The sequence below is a fragment of the Natator depressus genome, chromosome 21 (assembly GCF_965152275.1).
Source record: "Natator depressus isolate rNatDep1 chromosome 21, rNatDep2.hap1, whole genome shotgun sequence".
NCBI classification, from domain to species: Eukaryota; Metazoa; Chordata; order Testudines; family Cheloniidae; genus Natator; species Natator depressus.
This window is the reverse complement of record NC_134254.1, coordinates 2,342,584-2,362,788: the sequence shown is the minus strand read 5'-3', so window position 1 is coordinate 2,362,788 and position 20,205 is coordinate 2,342,584. Positions and strand designations below refer to the sequence as shown.

Below are 20,205 nucleotides of genomic sequence, written 5' to 3'. Positions count from 1 at the left end.
ACACACAGTACTGGGGGTGTGTGCCCTGCTCGGGGACTGCGGGGGGGGGGCTACACTCATTTGGGACGCACACAGTACTGGGGGTGCGTGCCCTGCTCGGGGACTGCGGGGGGTGGGGGAGCCCTACACTGATTTGGGACGCGCACACAGTACTGGGGGTGCGTGCCCTGCTCGGGGACTGCGGGGGGTGGGGGAGCCCTACACTGATTTGGGACACACACAGTACTGGGGGTGTGTGCCCTGCTCGGGGACTGCGGGGGGGGGGCTACACTCATTTGGGACGCACACAGTACTGGGGGTGCGTGCCCTGCTCGGGGACTGCGGGGGGTGGGGGAGCCCTACACTGATTTGGGACACACACAGTACTGGGGGTGCGTGCCCTGCTCGGGGACTGCGGCGGGGTGGGGGTGTCCTACACTGATTTGGGACGCGCACACAGTACTGGGGGTGTGTGCCCTGCTCGGGGACTGCGGGGGGGGGGCTACACTCATTTGGGACGCACACAGTACTGGGGGTGCGTGCCCTGCTCGGGAACTGCGGGGGAGGGGGGGTGTCCTGCACTCATTGGGGACACACACAGTACTGGGGGTGCGTGCCCTGCTCGGGGACTGGGGGTGGTGGGGGGGCCCTACACTGATTTGGGACACACACAGTCCTGGGGGTGCGTGCCCTGCTCGGGGACTGAGAGCGGGGGGTGTCCTGCACTCATTGGGGACACACACAGTACTGGGGGTGCGTGCCCTGCTCTGGGGATTTTGGGGTGCATGTCCCACACTAGAAATTTGAGGGGTACCCAATACGAAGGGCCTGCCTTCCCGTGCGGCCCGGGGTTGAGGCTTGGCTGTGTCAGTGTCAGACCTAGGACTCACCCCTCTGGCGTGCGTGGGGCCCCTCCACGCAGTACATGCCAGCCCCAAGGAAGCACAAATCGTGCGATTGGGAAGTAGTTGTGGTGCCCTTTTTGCTTTCCCATGGCTGGCAATGCCGTCAACGATTCAGTCACGTTCCCACCCTCCCCTTTGCAGCCCGGAGGGCAGAACCTCTCCGTATGCCCTTCCCCTGCCTCCAGGAGCTGGGGCTTTAAGAGCCGCGGCACCCAACAGTGCGGGACGCGCCACGCACCAAAGTCATCGCACCCATAGAGGGCGGGGCTGATTCACTGCCCAAGACCGAGATGGCGCCTATTAGCGTCAATGAGAACTACCGGGGCCCACGATTGCCCTCAAACAAGATGGCGCCGGCAGCGCTTCCGGCCCGGCACTTCCGGATGGGCGGTTGCCTGCGGCCCCAGCCGCTCCACCGCTGTCAGTTCCCGGCGTGCTTTGCACGGGTGGCCGGCGGGGCGGGGCCCAGCCACAGGATCCAAAATGGCGGACCTCGAGGACCGGGTGTCGGACGAGGAGAAGGTAGGGGCAGGGTTTCTTGCCTCCCCTGAGCTTCCCGGGGTAGCGCCCCCCACTGGCCCCCTGCGGACAGGGCCTCGGCCCCGCTGTAGGGCAGGAAGAGACCCCCAGACAGCCCCTTGCCCCATTGCGAGGGGGGAAACTTCTCCCAGAACCCCCCACAGCCAGGGAAGAGACCCGCTGACACTGTCCCCCCACGCCCGCCATGCCGCCGGGAGAGACCCCCCCAGGGCCGCCACATCTCCCTCGAGCGGGGGACGAGACCCCCAAGGCCCCCCTCCGCTGCGGTGTCATCTTGCCTCCCCAAAGGCAGATCGTCACCCCCAAACGAGAGAGAGAGAACCCCTTACGCTAATTTCATGACCCAGTATGGCACACGGACACGCACAGCACCCCACAACGGTGGGACGAGACTACATCCAGTTCCTCGTAGCATTCCCCCTCCCCCTCGCTCATTTCAGAGGGGGTGGTGGATAGTACCTCCTTCCCCTTTTAGTCTGGCTAATAGTGGGGGAGAATGGTGGGCTCTTCCTCCGCATTTTATTACTTCACAGGCATGGGATGGGAATTGCTGCTTGGCAGCACAGTTAATCGGGACTGTTTCCAGGTGCCACTGGGAGGAAGACCCAGACAGGCACTAGTGGGGAGCCAGGAGAGGAGCATTCAGTTCCTTGTGATGAGCCTTTCCTTCTAAGGTTTTTGTGCAAATGCTCTTTCAAGTATCTTTTTCAGTGACTGTGAAAAAAACTGGAAGTGTCCATTTTCTTGTTGATATCTTGTCCTCTTCTTGTAAGTCTCAGCTCCTGCCCCACCGCTGAGTGAACCAACCTCAGGTTGGAAGTCAGCAAGCGCACACGTTGGAGGAAGGCTTGTGGCGAGCCCCATCTCTTATGAAAAGTCATTGGAATATGTAGTGTCAACAGAGCAGACAGGGCCTTGCCTACTAAGCAAATACACTGACAATATAGATGTAGTCAATCTAAAACTTTCATTTTGCCTTTATCATCTTTAGTTCACTTTTTCTAAATTCTCTTCTGATCGCCCCCTATGAAAAGAACACAATGAAAATTCAGAACATTTAAGAGATTACAACCATAATTTAGCTGCATAACCTGAGAGTATATGGCTGTAGTCTGGGACATGTTCTGGGACATGAATTTGCCAGCACACGGTGTAGGCAGACAGAGCATGACCTGCTTGCTACTTACTATAGTGCATAAAAGACATAGTGTTGTTCTCAGTTTTCTTTCCAGATCTGGTCAGTCAGGGTGTGTCAGTTCCTTAATCTGCTTCTGCTAGCAATAGGAGTTCTCGTTGATTAAACTTGGGTTTCATATGCAAGAAGTGGCACAAGGGGTAGATACTTTGACAAATTGAAATGTGGATAGGAAGATTTGTTTTAAGGATAGCAATCAACATTGCACAACTTCCTGCTTACTCTCACTTTTAATAATTTAATAAACTCTACTAAGAAGGTAATAGCTTGACAGTGGTTTTGGATTGTAGAAGACAAGAAAGATGGAATGATATCACTAGAGCTCTTCATAAAACACTCAAAATTTTGTTTGAGTGTCTTAAACTGCCATTGGGAAAATAAATTTTTTATTTTTTTTTCCCCCCTTCCCTATAACTTTTCATCACTTCCTCTCCACCGCCCAATATTCTTTTAAAATTTTCTGACCAGCTTCAGCTCATAAGGATTTACTTCATAGATTCATTTATGCATTACCCTGGCTTTCCTCTCACTTGGAAGCTAGAATTACCTGCTGAATGTTGATACTAAAAATGGAGACGTATTTTACTTAGCTAACGCTGGTATTTTAAATTCTGATATTTTGGTACTTCGCATTATTTATCTTTTCATAGCTTTGAGTGCAAGTACTATGTAGTCTAATTAATAGTATGGGATAAAATATGCTTTCTTCTGAACAATTCTAAGGCTAATTTCTAACAGTTTTCTCCATTTGCAAACAGCAGTTTTTAAGCCAAACACGCAATAAGTGATACCTGGACTTTGTCGTGATTCTGGCCTTCTGTTTCTGTAGCTTTCTTTAGTCCAGGCCTCTTCCTAAATCAAATAAGGTTAGTGACCCTTTGCAACAGAAGAAAGGAACAAACCAGGCAAAGGAACATAGAGGCCCCTATCTACAAAAAAAAAAAAAAATAATAAAAATTTAGGCTCTGCTGTGTTTCACAAAATCCCCACTCAGCTGCTGCCTAACCCTGTAGGCATTTACATTTTTGCTGTAAAAGTTTCTAAGGTGCTTAAGTTTCAGCCTTTTGGCATGCACACCACTGTCTCATACCTAAGCCCTAGTGTGATCATAAACCAAGTGATTTAGGTGTTGCCCTGTCTATTGTGCTCACCAGATTGGGCCCTGCAAGCAAACTCCGAGCATGCTAAATTCTACACAAAATGAATGGAGGAGTGACCACCTCCTTTAATACCTTTAGCCCAGTGGTTAGGGTTTTCAGGTGAGATGGGGAAACCCTGGTTCAATTACCCCACCTCTGCCTGATGAGAAAAGTGGGAAATCCTGGTTCAAATCCTATCAGGTGAGTGTCCTAACTACTGATTTATAGAGTCACTCATGCTGTCTGTGGGCTAATGCATGTTTAATTAGATATACAAAATGGGACAGCTTCAACAAGAGAAATTGAGAGAGACTTACATCAGAATAACCCATAGTCCTTTAGTTTGGGTAGTTTGCTCAATGTTATATAGTATAAATTCTAACCATAAGATTGTATATTTCCTTCTTTTGAATAAATTCCTACCATTTTCAGCTATTCATACTTTGTCGTTCATTACTGAATTTCAGCTGAAGATTTTAACAAAATAAACTAAGCCACCTTTTACCCCTTTCAGTAGGTGTTTCCCCAATTTTAAACCTGCTGGAATCAGAAGGGAACTGAGACAGAGATTAAACGAGTTGCGTGTGGCATTGCTGACATTGGCAGAGCTGGGAATAGAAGTCAAAGCTCATAGTCTTCTGTTCTAACCGATAAACAACCTTGCAAACTCTTCGCAGACAAATTTAGGGCATTGTTTGTCTTGCATACACTTTCTCTTTTTAAATGCTTAGCTTTAACTGCACTGACTTTAAAAAGATAAAAAAATCAGTGCACATCACTGAGAGACCAAGCAAAATGAACTAATCTGGTTTGTCACATCTAAAACTATCTATTCATTAAAAAGAAAATGAGGACTTGTGGCACCATAGAGACTAACAAATTTATCTGAGCATAAGCTTTCGTGAGCTTCATCGGATGCATCCAATGAAGCTCACGAAAGCTTATGCTCAGATAAATTTGTTAGTCTCTAAGGTGCCACAAGTCCTCCTTTTCTTTTTGCGAATACAGACTAACACGGCTGCTACTCTGAAACCTATCTATTCGTTGTCCCTCATAGTCATAGGTAAATGTTGGATAATTGAAGCATATGCAGCATATTCAAGACTCTTTGAATGTATATTGCTCTGGCTTCTTATGAATTCTTTGTACTGTCACCCTTTTTTCTGCTTCTATTTAAAAAAAAATAGCGGTCAGGTGACTTCACTACTTGATGCTTTCCCCATTTCAGAAAGAGGAAGTTAGCAGAAGCTAACACTCTGCAGAGATACCTGAAATGGTAATGATGAGCCCGGAAGTAGGTCAGTTTTGCAGAAATAGTTAGTTTCATACTTCTGCAGACGAACATGCTATCAGTGTGCTGACACTTGAAGGCGAAGAGACTCTGAAGTGACAACAGTGCAGAAGCTTGATATATAGGATTAATTTCTTTACCAAATACAAAGTCTGCTTTTTCCATTTCATGAGTAGGCATTGCTGTTTTCAGTTGTGTAGAGTAATGCTCTCTTCCATTTTTTTTCAATTGCTCCAGAGCAAAGGGAGAGGAGAGAGAGGATAAAGTTACACTTTATAAAAAGGATTACATGTCTTTGCAGTGTGTGTTTTGCTCGTGGCTGCTGTTTTAATGGCACTTGTCCTAAATGTAGATTTGTCAATCACTGTCGTGTCTAGTTAACTTCACCAATCTTACTAAAGTGGGCGAAGTTACTTACAGATTGAAGTGTATGTAGGAGTTGTGGTTTATTCAGGGTTTGAGTCCTGGACTTAGTCTTTTAGGAAGCAAACTATTTTAGGTGCAGAGCAGAATTTGGGTCTAAGGTGGGATATAATACCAAAAGAGAGGTGGTTATGTCTTCCTAACTATAATAAGGCCCCACTTTATCAGGGCCCCAAGTATAATGCAGTTGTGCAGCTGCATTAATGACCAGCCACATCATTTATCTAATTACCAAGATGTTGCATAAATATAGACACTGCATAATTATTTTTAATGGCCATTTTATCCAGCTGCCATTTTAGGAGCTCAGTTGGAAGAGAGCAAACTGTGTCCAGTTGGGGAAGTGGAGTAGGGGGACTGTATTCCCTGCTGTGATCCTTCCTATTGACATGGATCTTGGCATCAGTTAGATGAAGCTGTGTGAGTACAGCAGTTGTAGTAACGCTTTAACATTTACAGAGTGACATGCCTTATGTTTATGCTTATACTTTTTAAGAAAAGCACACACATCAGTCATGTAGGGTAGGACTCACAGTAAAGTCTACAGGGCAAATTGGAACAGCAGTATCCATATTAGTTACTATCCAGTAATCCTGATCACAGTCAAGGATAGTCTAATGCTTTCTGTTACACATTTTCAGAAGTTATATGGATATTAGATACTCTAACTAGGATGAGAGTTATTTAGCTAGTAGAATTTTATTAAACAATGAAAAAACACATTTTAGCAATTCTAAATGTCTGTCATGCTTCAGCAAAAAGCAGAAGGAAACTAAGGGCTTGTCTACACTGGCACTTTACAGCGCTGCAACTTTCTCGGTCAGGGGGGTGAAAAACCACCCCCTGAGCGTTGCACGTTTCAGCGCTGTATAGTGCCAGTGTAGACAGTGCAGCCAGCCACGCTCCCAGCGCTGGGAGCGACTTCCCTTGTGAGGGTGGGTTTTTTATGGTGCTGGGAGAGCTGCCTCCCAGCGCTGGTGCCGGAACTACCCAGCCACGTTACAGAGCTGCCGGGGCAGCTTTAACGTTGCTAGTGAAGACATGCCCCCAGACTGGAAGGGTGGGCAGACATTCCATCCCGCTTCATGCTCTTGTTTATGCGTTTTTATTCTTTTGTCAGGTGCACTCAAACTAATGTAAATATTTTGGGCATTAAAAAAAACATAATTTTTTAAAATAAATATGTATAAATAGTTTTTGCTATTCAAATATCTGTGACGCTGGCACCTTGCTGAGGCTCAGTCCAGCTAAGATGGAGGTGATGCTGGTAGGATGGGAAAGCACCAAGAAAGTATGGCAATGCCTCCTATTTCAGTGAAATGTTTTAAATCCCTTCTAAGGATGTAGAATTGCAAGCTAGAAGCCAGAAAAGTGTTTTTGAAGGGGGTTGGCCTCTCAACTCTGCTCCTGAAGATTAATTAATTTAATGATTAATTTGATATTTGTACTACTTTGGTTTGTTATTCAAAATGGCCTTTACAGGACAAATTTAAAACAATACTTGCTGTATTGGCTGAAGACAATGAATGTAATGCCTTGTCCAGAAAGAAAGCCTTAGCCAGCTTTTGCCATAATTGAAAGTTATGAATAACTGTAAAACTAAGTGGAAAAAAGTGGTGTGTTTTATATACGCCTCAAAGGGAGCTGTGTAATTGTGTGGCTGAGTCTATTTGTCTCCAGAGTCCTGTCCAGTAACATTTTTCAGAGTAACAGCCATGTTAGTTTGTATTTGCAGAAAGAAAAGGAGTACTTGTGGCACCTTAGAGACTAACCAATTTATTTGAGCATAAGCTTTCGTGAGCTACAGCTCATGAAGTGAGCTGTAGCTCACGAAAGCTTATGCTCAAATAAATTGGTTAGTCTCTAAGGTGCCACAAGTACTCCTTTTCTTTTTCCAGTAACATTATATTCCCTCAGGTACTGTGCAAACCATAAAGCCTATCTTGGAATTAGGAAAACTGTTTAGACTGAAACAAATTTGCCTTAGTACCAAAGCCACGTGAATTCAAATGATACAACACACTAGCATTTAATACATTTTAGAACTCACTGGTGGTTTTGATTTTCCTTTCCCACTTCAAAGTTCAGGAAATCTCAGGTATTACTTTCTTCTGACATCAGCCTGCTCAGATCTTTATCATAGTCCTTCTGATTCCAGATGCCTTAATTCTTTCACTACATTGTGAAGCTTCATGATAGGCCCATAGTACAACTTTCAGTGAAATATACAATTCTAGACAAATGAATTAACATTGTGTCACAGAATGGCACCAACTCCCTTTATTGACACATGCCAGAAATGGTTCCACGTTCTGTGTGGAATTGTTTTCAGTTTTTTCTTTAACCGGAGACCCCAAATAACAATAATTCCAGATGAGAGAGTAACATGACATTACTAATGATCAGAGATCTTAGCTTTCCATGATTTAAAAAAAAAAAAAAAATTCTCAGATTAAAAAAACCTGATAAAAATCCATGTTTTTCCATGGTTAAAGTGAAACACTGAACTAGTTTCCCTAGCCACAATATATATAGGTATCAATGTTTTATTGATATACAGTAGAACCCCATTTATCCAAGCCTCCATTATCTGGCTTTCCATATTAACCAAACCACCAGCTGTGCAGGGACTGACCGCCTATGCCCCAGCCACCCCGGGGCTGACCACAAGAGCTGTCAGCATTGGGCATCTGGTGGTTCTGTTAATACAGAGAGCTGGATTATGGAGACTCGGATAAATGGGGTTTTACTTTATACATCTTTATTTTTTTACAAAATGTAAAAACTTAAGATTCACTGTAAAAATGCAAATTCCATATTTTTTCCATGGCAAATGGATTGCTAGGATCCCTGATAATGCTAAACCATGGTGTCCAATAGTGAATCCCTAGTCAACTCCGTGCAAATTCAGCAACTAATTGCTAGGCTCAGATGAGCTTTAATAGAAATTTTTCTCCCTTGTTTCCAAGTAGGAGGTCTTAGGTCTGAAAGTTTCCTGACCATATTCGCTCCATGGTCTTCTTGCACAGGTCATATTGTGTGGATGAAAGATGGAGATGTACCTGTGTAATCAAAGTAGTATACATACACGATATCCTGAGTTTTAAAGAGGTATTCAGTGCATGCAGCAGAAATAATGTTGGCTTAGGGTTTGCTGCTTTGTATTCCCAAAGGTTTTATGGCTGCTTTTACTTAAGTATTTTGAGATGCTCTAGCTCCAGTAAAAAAGTTTCATTGTGGCTACTTTTTTCTAGACTGTGGCTCCTGCTCTCTAGATTGCAAGAACAAGAGGGTCCCACAGTAGCTGAACAAGTCAAAAACTGAGAGATAAGTGCCTGGCCTCACTGCTGACTAACTCTCTGATCCTTCCAATGTTTGTGAAAAGCCTTAAGGCCATGGGTTGTATCACTGCTCTGCTTAATCAGGCCTATTCTCTTTACAACATGCTCAGGAAATAATGTTTTAATAGCTAGCTTGAGAATAACTTTCACCTCTGGACACGTGTTTGCTCTGGAGGATATCCATCACAAAGCCAGGCAGCGTTGGCAGGAGGTGTGCCCACAGTTCAGGGTGGTGGGATTCACCAGAATCACACAACAGGGGATCCAAGAGAAATCACTTGTTGAACTCTGGAGGCTTGTTTCTAAGGCAGGGTCTCCCTCTGCTGACATCTCAATTTCATTTTGTAACTTTACATCACTGTCCACTTTTGTACTTTGTACGTTTCCATCACTCTCTGCTTTCTCACTTTGTATCTTTACTGTTTCTTCCACGAGTTCTTATGACTTCAGTTACTTTCCCTTTGAAGCCTGTAAAGCATAACTAATTGTGTTTAAAGTAGGCAGGATTACATCTTTATGCAAACTTCTAGTCCCATGGTACTTGGTGGGGAGAGGGTATTTGTCTTCCTTCTTGGAAAGGATCTCCTCTCTCAGCTATCATGTGCTGCTTGTTTCCTGGTGGTCAGTGGCATCTCCTCCTCCTACCAGTCAGCAGCAGCAAAGCAATTACATCACAGGCAACCCTCAATTCTTTCAGTGTATATTACACTTCTTAGCTACACAGTTATCCAGTAGGCTGTCATCTAGTAGCAGGCCCCTCCTCTCCATCCCTTTCAGGACTTTAGTAACTCACTCTGTACGTAATCGACATATGGACCGCCAGGTAGTTCCAAGCAGTGGAACTCCGTGGTGTTTTGTTAGGTCACAAGAAGACGGTTAGTTTATTTTTAAAGGGAGAATGTTGGCTAATTGTGTGCGCACTTGTGCAGGCTGAGCAGTTTGGTGTCTGAGGTGATGTTTGTGATCAAAAAGGGTGTTTACAAAGCAAAGTCCATGTTTTCAAGTGTTCACAAATTTTGGGTGACCATCTTGGGAGTCCTAGAGACTGATTTATCAGAGGTGTTGAGCATCTGACTTCAGTTAGAGTTGTGGGTGCTCAGATACTCTGAAAAATCGGGCCCAAAGTCTCAAGTTGGGTCCCCAGAACTGGAAGCCACACAAAACTAATGGTAGGCTTAGAAGGATTAGATTTTTATCAGTAAATGTCAGTAACCCTCAATTTCATTTCACACACACACACACACACACAATATTTTCTTCGATGATCAAACTTTACAGATGGGGAAAGTAAGAAAAATGCTATTTGGGAACATTAGAGTTTGATTTAAGGGTATTTGCTGTGTATTTTGGCATATGATATTGACAGTTTGTATTTTAACTGTTAAAAAGCTTTAACTTTTTGACTTTCAACATCTGTCACTAAATAATAATTGCCTGACCCCCTCATAATTTCCTGCAATTGTGAAACTTTAAATTTATGACCATCAAAATGAATGCAGAAAACCTATAATTTTGTGCAACTGTGAAAATGTACACAGATAAAAATTTAAAAAATACTTAAACATCAGTATTATCCATCAAAATTATAAAAAGACAAAAATCAAATTCTGTCGAGCTTTAACTAAAGGACGCTTTTGAAAATTTGTGCCTAAATCTCTCCATAAATAGTAACACTATCTGTAACTGTAACACTCAGTTCTGCTAGTGAGCTGTGCTGGTGTAAATCTGTTGCAGTTTGTTGGTACCTAAACAAAAAAACTTGCACTGTTTATTGAATTTAGTCTGATGACTATTGTGCTTTACTGCAGGTGCATATAGCTGCAAAATTCATCACTCATGCACCACCAGGAGAATTTAATGAAGTGTTTAATGGTGAGTAAATAAAATAAAATTAAATAGTTCATAGGATTTTCAAGGTTTCAGCTATTATCAGAAAGTATTTAAGGTACCTCACAAAATATGGTTGGCAGAGGGGCTATACTTTTTACGGCCAAGATTTTTTAAAAGTGGCTAATGATTTTAAATACTGACTTGAGACACCTTACAAGAGGCTGGATGCTCAGCACTTTCTGAAAATCAGACCATGTTAAAGTGTCCCAACTTAAGCACCTCATAATTGAGGTACCCAAATCAGCCATTTGTGGAGTCAAGGCCTAGGATCCTAGGTTTAACGTAAATCTCCCCACTGTATTTTCCACTGAATGCATCCGATGAAGTGAGCTGTAGCTCACGAAAGCTTATGCTCAAATAAATTTGTTAGTTTCTCAGGTGCCACAAGTACTCCTTTTCTTTTTGCGAATACAGACTAACACGGCTGCTACTCTGAAACAAGTAAATCTTTTTGTGATCTTTGTTTATGTGTGCATGACCCATGGATGTTGTTCTATTGTGTTTCCTTAGTACCTTTCAGGCTTGATCTGAACTGTTCGAAGCCATTCATATGAATGCAAAATCCTTTGTCTGGATGCTATTTCACTCTGCTACTTTGGTACAGCATTGACTTGATGGTATTGTGATGAATAGTAAATACTCTAAAGTGGCTTTTACCAGACAAATGTAACATCTGATTGTAAAGGGATATAATCAAGTACTCTGAAGTTTATGTTATGGAGACATAATAGTAACTAGCTTTCCATTTATGTAATATATTTTGGACTCCATCATCAGAAAACACCACAGGAGCCATTTTCACTGTTCAACAATGGTGTGGCTGGAATTTTGTTAGAGCCAGAAGGGTTTTTGGTTTACTTTCATTCTACCATAACCCAAAAGTGGCTAAAGAAATTCTTTAACTTAATAATAATAATTTTAAAAAGTTGTTTTGAACAGTGACCAAGAAAGAGAAAATTAGAGCCCGAAAGGTACATGTTTCAAAAAGCTGTGAATGTATGAAAATGGAGAGTATAATGGGAAAATGTTTAATTCTTATTCTACTACTACTACTAATAGTAATCTTATATAGAGTTTCATCAGTAGATCTCAAAGAACTTTACAAAGCATCATTATCCCCATTTTACAGATGGGGAAACTGAGGCATGGAGGTAAGTGGCCAGCAGGCCAATAGAGTCCAGGTCTCCTGAGTTCCAGTCCAGTGCTCTATCCACTATAGCTCCAGTTACTTGTAATGACCAGTAGGCTAGCCCGTCTGCCTAGTATGGTTGTGCTTTACCAGTCTTTAATCAGAATCATCACACAGACAGCAAGGAGGGAAGAATTTAGTTCCATTATACAACCACACACTGTTTAGTAAAATGATTTACAGCTACTGTAATGTTTGTTGAGCCTCTGCTTCCATTTCAGTTTTAGGGTGCAAAGATAGACATTTGATACTGTGTCTGAACACTTTCTTTTCTCTAGATGTCCGGTTACTGCTTAACAATGACAATCTTCTCAGGGAAGGGGCGGCACAGTAAGTGTTGTTTAAAACAGGTTTCAGAACATTTTAAGGAAGTGTGTAAGTGTGTGTTTTTTCAGTCTAATGACATAATGATGTGAATTGTGATCAATTGTAGTGTTGGTGGAGGGGGCGATGTACTGTAATTTCCCCCTCCCAATCAAAACACCTGGAAAGGTGGAGGGTCATCTCCCAAAAGTCTAAGCAGAACTACCTTTGTTTTAATAGAATCTAAACAAATGAGGAGAGCCAACATATATATATTGTAACCTTTTAGCATCTAAGGAATGATTCATCTTTGTTCAAACCGTCAGAGGACTGGTACCTGTCACGCTGTCTGGAGTGGCTCACAATCATGAATGCCATCCTCAGGGCGAGCAGGTGTCAAGAAGCAGAGCCAAGACCCCAAACTAGTTGTATGGTCTATAATTGGCTTTCACCAACCCAGTAACAAGTGTGAATTCCTGAAGCACAACAACAGTCGTACTGTGGCATCACAGACAGTCCCCTTGGGCACGCCAGTCTCTCTTGTCCCCCAGGCAAGCTGGACGGAGGGCTTGGGACACGTACAGTGCTGCAGCTAAAGCACTGTAACACTTTAGTGAAGATATTACTACGCCAAAGGGAGAGGCGGTAGTTATGTGGATGGGAGATGCTCTCCTGTTAACCTAGCACTGTCTAACCTAACACCAGGGGCTAGGTTGGTATATCTACGTTGCTCAGGGTGTGGTTTTTTCACACCCCATAGCAACGTAGTTACACCGTTGGGAGTTTGTAGTGTAGACCTGGCCTTAGTGATAGTTGGTTGCTCTATACCAAAGATCTCAAAATATTCATGTTGCTCCCATCACAGGAAACTAGTCATTTACCCCAGGTCAAGTCATACCTTAGATATCACACCAAAAAATATTCCCAAGGCCACTGTCTATGAAAGTATTAAATATGGACATTTTCTCTTTACTGATATTTTCTATTCATTAGTCCCTCAGTGAAAATATAAATAATAAAGATTGCACAGTTAAAGCTTACCTTTTTTTCCATTATTAACAGTGCATTTGCCCAGTATAACATGGATCAGTTCACTCCGGTGAAGATCGAGGGGTATGATGATCAGGTAAGACGAAGTTTTGCTGCCTGTCTTTGCAGGTTTTCACGTTGGTACCCATCACTGCAGGCATTACGATGGCCTTCCATACTGACCTGGGTGGGAAGTTAGGGTTAGGTTGAAAATATGATCATCTGATCACCTAACATTTTTCTTTGCACTCAGTACTTAGCAAACTTCTCTCCTTACAGAAAAGCCTCCGACTGACCATGCTCTCTATTGCTAACTAAATTCAGTACTCCTTCCTTAGGCACAATTCCCTGCTAAAGCCAGTGGAAGTCTTGCCTGAGGCAGAGTGAGCAAAGAATGCTTTTCTTTTAGGGCTGTTTAGCAGCTCTCAGATGCTGCATACTCCCAGCTCCCATTGGTTTCAATATCAGGCTCTTAAAAAATAGCATTTTTTTTTTCCATTTCCATCTATACCAAACCCCTCCTTATCCAATTATTCCAAATATATTGGCTCTCCCATTATATCATTTCAGCCTTTCTGCATTCCCTTCTCCTGTATAAAAACACAAACTAAAGAACTTCCCATTTGCCTCCAAAAGATGATCTGGGAATTTTTTTGCCTCTTGATACTTACAGACTGAAGTTTCACAAAGGGTACAATTAATTTCCGTTTTTCAGAGGAAGAAAGTGGGCCCTGTTGGAGACTGAAAGCAGGCTTGGCTGCCTCTGGTTTCTGAGCTCAGTACTGATACAGGAACTGCATCCCAGTGTCCACTTGTGCGAGAGGGTTCGGTCAAGTGGTGCAGGCATGGGAAGTATAGCAGTACTAGGCTGCCAACAGAAGCAGATTTGACAGAAGCTGTACAACCTGTGAGAAAGAGGTTTGGCTCTTCTGCTTGGTCTGGCTTCTGAGATGACTGATCTTCTGGTGGGGCAGGGAATGCCCTGTTGTGCTGTTCAAGACCATTCACCCCAGCCTAAACCCGATACATAGTGAAGTAACCACATCTACTCTCCCTCCTTGATCAGAGGAGGAGTTGCTGCAACATACAGGCTTATGGAAGGAAGAAGAGAGAGGAAAATGATGGAACCCAGAGGTACACCCACCCTTCCCTCTAGGAAGGAGGAAGAAATGGGGCTTGAATTATCCTATTAGAGTTTGACAGAAGCAGAATAATTGATGTTTGTATTTCGTACAAAGGATCCCAAAAAACGTTGTAAGCATTCTATAAACAACATCAGTGAATGCAGCCATCTTTGGGCTGGATAGCTACAACATAACCATGGTGAGAGGGAAAGTTTCTCCAAGGACCTCAGAGCAAACCCCAAATCATTAAGTGAACCACAGAGCCATTAATGTCCTTGCAAAGGAGAGGGCACTTCAGATCATAAGGTTTCATCTGAAACAAATAGTGCCTTGGGGTGAAATTGAGCAAACTTGCGCTCAAGAGCCCCAGAAGAGCAAAATGACATTTAAATCAGCATAAGGAAGCGCTTTGATCTTCCCCTTTATTTTTCAGGTCTTAATTACAGAACACGGTGACCTGGGCAATGGCAGATTTTTGGACCCAAGGAACAAACTTTCCTTTAAGTTTGATCATTTAAGGAAAGAAGCAGGCGACCCCCACCCTGAGGACACAGAAGCCGCTCTAAAGCCCTGGAGAGATGCCTGTGACAGTGTGCTGAGGGCATATGTGAAAGAGCACTATCCCAATGGCGTTTGTACTGTTAAGTACCTGCCTTATTTCATTGATGGGTCTTTGCCCCAGGCCTGTGAGCCCCAGAGCTGCATTTTGAGCTCGCATCTTTATTAGTTTCAGAGTAGCAGCCGTGTTAGTCTGTATCTGCAAAAAGAACAGGAGTACTTGTGGCACCTTGGAGACTAACAAATTTATCTGAGCATAAGCTTTCGTGAGCTACAGCTCACTTCATCGGATGCATTCGGAATGCATCCGATGAAGTGAGCTGTAGCTCACGAAAGCTTATGCTCAGATAAATTTGTTAGTCTCTAAGGTGCCACAAGTACTCCTTATCTTCATTAGTGTCTGTCTTGTAGGTCCTTATTCTTGTACAGCAAAGACAAGAGGGTTCCGAGATTTTGTGTGCGCATTCATATCATGTGTAAACTAGTGGCAAAATGTTTCCCTTAATTACCTCAATCACCTGTGGGTAAATATGCACTAATGCACCTGGCAGCCCTCTCCAGTGTTAAGCTGACCAGGAAAGGGAAGTAATGTGTACATGCATAGACAAGGTGTACGTGCACGGTCTGCGCGCTCTCAGCGCTGTGATATAGGATATTGAAGCTCCATCTAGTGTTACCGGGATTAGGACCACAAAGCTGGTGTAATACACGCAGCAGGAACATGGCACTATGATGCTTATTTTTCATTTCTTTATGAATTCAGGTTTACGGCAAGACTGTAGATGGACAGCAGACAATTATTGCCTGTATTGAGAGCCACCAGTTTCAGCCCAAAAACTTCTGGTAAGAATATTTTAAAGTATTCACACTCCTTCCTTTTCTAGCCCTTTGAGCACAAGCAGTAGGCTGATCCAGAACAAGTGCTCTGCTTCCTCTCTTGCCCACTTCCCGATAGCTTCTGCTTCTGGCCTGCCTCCCTGGCAGGCTGTATGAAATTGCTCTGAGAGAGGCCCCTGTGCTGCTCCATGAACCAGCCAGTGAAAAAGGCACTAGTGAAGCCAGGGAGCTGTAGCCCTCATTGTTTCAGAGCCCAAGCTGTACTGGTGCATCATTGCCTTGAACCGCACTGCACCAAGGGAACGAGGTGCCCGGTGAGGCCTTTGAATATGGCCACAGGGCGCGGGGAGAAGAGCAGAGGCAGCACGCTGGGCTCTTTCCCAGTCCGTTTGTGCTTTGGTTCTTTTTAGGAATGGCCGTTGGAGATCAGAGTGGAAATTTACCATCACGCCCCCTGCGGCTCAGGTGGTTGCAGTGCTGAAGATCCAGGTTAGTTACACTGCTCAGCAACAATCACATCGATTGCATTGCAGCTTCTCAAGGGGTTCTTGTGGATTTGACTCAAAAAGTAAATCCTTAGGTGTCCACAAAGATGCCATTTTAAACTACGACACTTCATGACTGCTGAATTGTGCATCGGCTGTTTGAAATGGTAAAGAAATGGAATCCTTTGAAAGTTATAATAGCTAAAGTCTGGCCTGATGGTTTAGTGTTAGTGGATTGTATTACCATGTGGATCCAAGCTCTGCACTTCACTTCTGGTCCCTGCTAACCAGGAGTAAGCCTACAAGTTGTCCAGTGGACCCTTTATTGCCTGCTCTCATCCCAGCGGTAATGAGTGTTTACTGCATTAGCATAATATTGAAAGGTCCTGGCTGAGAATAAGATCCCTAGGAAAATCCATCCAGCCTTGGTTAGTCTCCACTGCAGGCTGAGAAACCTATCACAATATTGTTGTTGTGAGTTTCTCCTGTTCTTTGGCCGCATCTGTGGACAGCGCCTAGCATAATGGAGGTCTGGCTCGGTTGGGGCCTCTAGGTATTACCACAATATAATGTGAGTTATAAACTGTGCGTGTTCTTTCTTTGTGCAGGTTCATTACTATGAAGATGGCAACGTGCAGCTAGTTAGCCATAAAGACATCCAAGACTCTCTAGCGGTTTCAGTGAGTATGGAGAATTTACAACATTTCAGCAGCTCTTTTGTGTTGATTTATGTCCCTAAAGGCAGCTTTACTCCCAAATATGACTCCACTCTTGTGTCACTTACTGTAAAGGCTTTTGATCAAATTATAGGCTGACGAGTCAATGAGCAGCAACACATACAGGGGCATGTGGGAAACCCAGCTTCTTACACTGCTTGTAGACTAAAGACTGTAGTGAGAGGCACGCTGCAGGGTGTTAGTTGTATGCTCTTCAAGTTTAGAGTAGAGGTCATGTATGCCTTGGGGGAAACTAGTTGCCTTCTCTTCCCTATGGGAGGAAAAGGGAGAATTTGAACCAAAATACAACAGCACATTTCTGAAAAATCTTGATTCTTCAGCACCAAGGTCAGGCAAATGTAGTTGCAACAAGTGCTTGGGAGTCCTCAGAAGAGAAGGTAACTTTAGTCTTGTAATGACAATTAGGCTGGAAGAAAAAGGCGGGCAGTAGTGTCTGCTCACAAGTCTGTTCTGTATTGAGAATGCCCAGTTCTCTTTTGCTCACTAGAGGGCAGCCCTGTCTTTCAGTTGTTTAATGTCAGCTTCACTTACCTCTCTTCCCTGCTGCACCCTGCTGAGCAGCAGCCCAGTTGCTAATGGGTACTGGCCTGATGTAGGTCGGAAACTGTCAGCTTTGTCTTTCCCTAATCACCGATGAGCTAAGTATTTACAGAATTTCATTCTTGAAGGAAACCCATTTAATAGATTTTTATATTCAGCCTTTTGATTGAACTTGAAAGTAAATTTCATTCCTCTTACTCTGTAGAATGATGTCCAAACAGCCAAGGAATTTATTAAAATCATAGAACATGCGGAAAATGAGTATCAGGTAAGAGAATTTAGCAGGGATCCATGGGATTCCATTAGGCTTGTTTATTTTCATGGATATTTTAAAAGCTATTTCCCTCTATTTACAAACAATCAGAACATGAGAGATTAATGCTCTAGTTTTGTTCCACCCCTTGTCCTTTCTTCTCTACCTTCTGTTTCTAGTTTCATAGTCAGTTTATCTGATTTTGATTGTAAATTCTTTGGAGCAGGGACAGTAGTTTATCTGTAAGCCACCAGGCGCAGTTACGGGGCTATATAAGTGTTTAAAAACAAATGAAATAAAGTCAGCAGTTTAGGATATTAACAAGAAAACTGGAGCGGGGCCTGGAAAGTGCAAAGTCACTGATTCCAATTCATGAGAAGATCACACTGGATAGAGCTGTTGGCAAGCTTAGCAGAAAGGCCAGGGAGCAGGTGAGTCAGGGAGCCTGAACTCTCCTCTCCACCTCCCTGTGAGTAAGGCTATGGCTACACTGGCACTTCACAGCGCTGCGACTTTCTCGCTCGGGGTGCGAAAAAACACACCCCTGAGCGCTGCAAGTGACAGCGCTGTAAAGCGCCAGTGTAAACAGTGCCCCAGCGCTGGGAGCTGTGCTAATCCCCTCGTGGAGGTGGAGTACCAGGAGCGCTGGGAGACCTCTCCCCCAGCGCTGGCGCACGACCACACTCGCACTTCAAAGCGCTGCCGTGGGAGCGCTCCCAAGTTTCGAGCGTAGCCATGCCCTAAGAGCCTTTGCTAAGGAAAGGTCTGCTACAGCTTCCCATGCAGTGCTTGTTCTGTGGGTAAGAAGGGGCCTTACCACAAGGCCTTTTGCAAATAAATTCACTGGAGGAGAAGGCAAGAGAGACCCTTTCTCAACACACACACACTCGCTCGCTCTCTCTCTCTCTCTCTCCCCCGCTAAGTTTGCTTGATCAGTTAGTTGGTAACTGGCTTTAATACTGAGTAAAGCTTTTTGAAAGCATCCATCCTCCTGCTGTAGTAGTTCTGCTCAGACAAACACTTTCAATGTGGTTGCTCTTGCAGACGGCAATCAGTGAAAACTATCAGACTATGTCCGACACCACGTTCAAAGCCTTGCGTCGGCAGCTGCCCGTGACTCGCACCAAGATTGACTGGAACAAAATCCTCAGCTACAAGATTGGAAAAGAAATGCAAAATGCTTAAGGGAGAACTGATGAGATTGATGAAACGGTAGCATACAAAAACCTAAATGTGGTTGTATGCCAAGTAGGTGGTTTCCAAACCAGTGTGGCATTTTGCTAGGGCTTTCAAAGTTAACAAGTTTTCTAGCCTCAAGGAAAACTATTGAACAAATTGCATTCTCTTTGTGTTTTGTGTTCCCTACCATATAAACTTCCTGTTACTGCATTTACTGGTAGGTCATTTGAATTAAACCACATTAATGGTTCAATTATATAGTTCTGTTTGGGAGTCACTGTAATTGTACTGGTTGGAAAATTTCCTAGCCCTGAAAGCCCCTTTATAAATACAGGCCGGTGGTGTTGCGAGTATTTTCCCTGCACCCTTATACAGCACTCCAGGTACTTCAGTAGGTTTATCAGATCTGGTAACAGCTCACGCTGCTGCGCTGCAAGCTGTAACAAATGCAAGAGAAGACGCATCTCCCACACATGCCTGCTGCTGATCTCCACATAGCAATGGGCCTATACGCTTAGATTTTAATATCTGGAATGAGTTTACATGATCCCTTACACAAATCTCAAGAAGGCCAGATTTTCTGTGTAAGTAATTTTTTTAAACCCAAAGATTCCATGTTCCCTCTAAGAGAACTTTTTTTTTTTTTTTTTTTTTTTTTTGGCTTTTCTTTTCCCTGGAAGTGTGTTTAACAGACATCTGCATTTTTACAGAACAGCTAATCCAGTTATTTCTTTCTCTCTCTCTCTCCTTTTTTTTTTATTTTTAGTATTGTTAAATTTGTTAGTATTGTGACTGCTGAGACATTTTGTCTGGTTGGAGATGAAATATTAGAGTTAAAAATGCAAATGTCTAAGGAATAGTAGGTATGTTGTGCTTTAATGCTTTGTGGCAGGTTCCTAGAGTTTGTACCACAGGTGTATGAATGGATGGTGTATTAAACGATAAATAAAAGATTTGCACCGACGTGAGAGAAAATCACTTGCAATCTTTGTCTCTTTCTGTTGGGGCCAGTTTCTTCTTGTTATACTTGGAACGCTGGGATTAGTATCTGCTTTTGAAAATTTCTCTAAATTATTCCATTTTTCGTAGAACAGAAAACAGCTGAGTGATTGAGAAGCAGCTTCCCCCAAAAGAGAGAAGGACATTTTCTGTCTCTCTAAGGCCATGTCTACACTAGCACTTTTGTTAATATAACTGATATCACTCATAGGTGTGAATAAAACCACACCCTGAGCAACACAAGTTACCCCGACAGAAGCACCGGTGTG

At 43.5% G+C, this 20,205-nt stretch overlaps 1 protein-coding gene across 1 annotated transcript; it reads left to right on the top strand.

Annotated features, from left to right (window-relative positions):
* The first annotated feature begins 1,313 nt into the window (after positions 1–1,313).
* Positions 1,314–19,900, top strand: CAPZA1 (capping actin protein of muscle Z-line subunit alpha 1). Its single transcript, XM_074936010.1, has 10 exons — positions 1,314–1,406; positions 10,622–10,685; positions 12,171–12,222; positions 13,258–13,321; positions 14,782–14,988; positions 15,670–15,749; positions 16,154–16,232; positions 16,837–16,908; positions 17,711–17,773; positions 18,803–19,900. Exons 1-10 carry the CDS (start codon positions 1,368–1,370, stop codon positions 18,941–18,943), a joined length of 861 nt encoding a protein of 286 aa, XP_074792111.1. The 5' UTR covers positions 1,314–1,367; the 3' UTR covers positions 18,944–19,900.
* Positions 19,901–20,205: the final 305 nt, after the last annotated feature.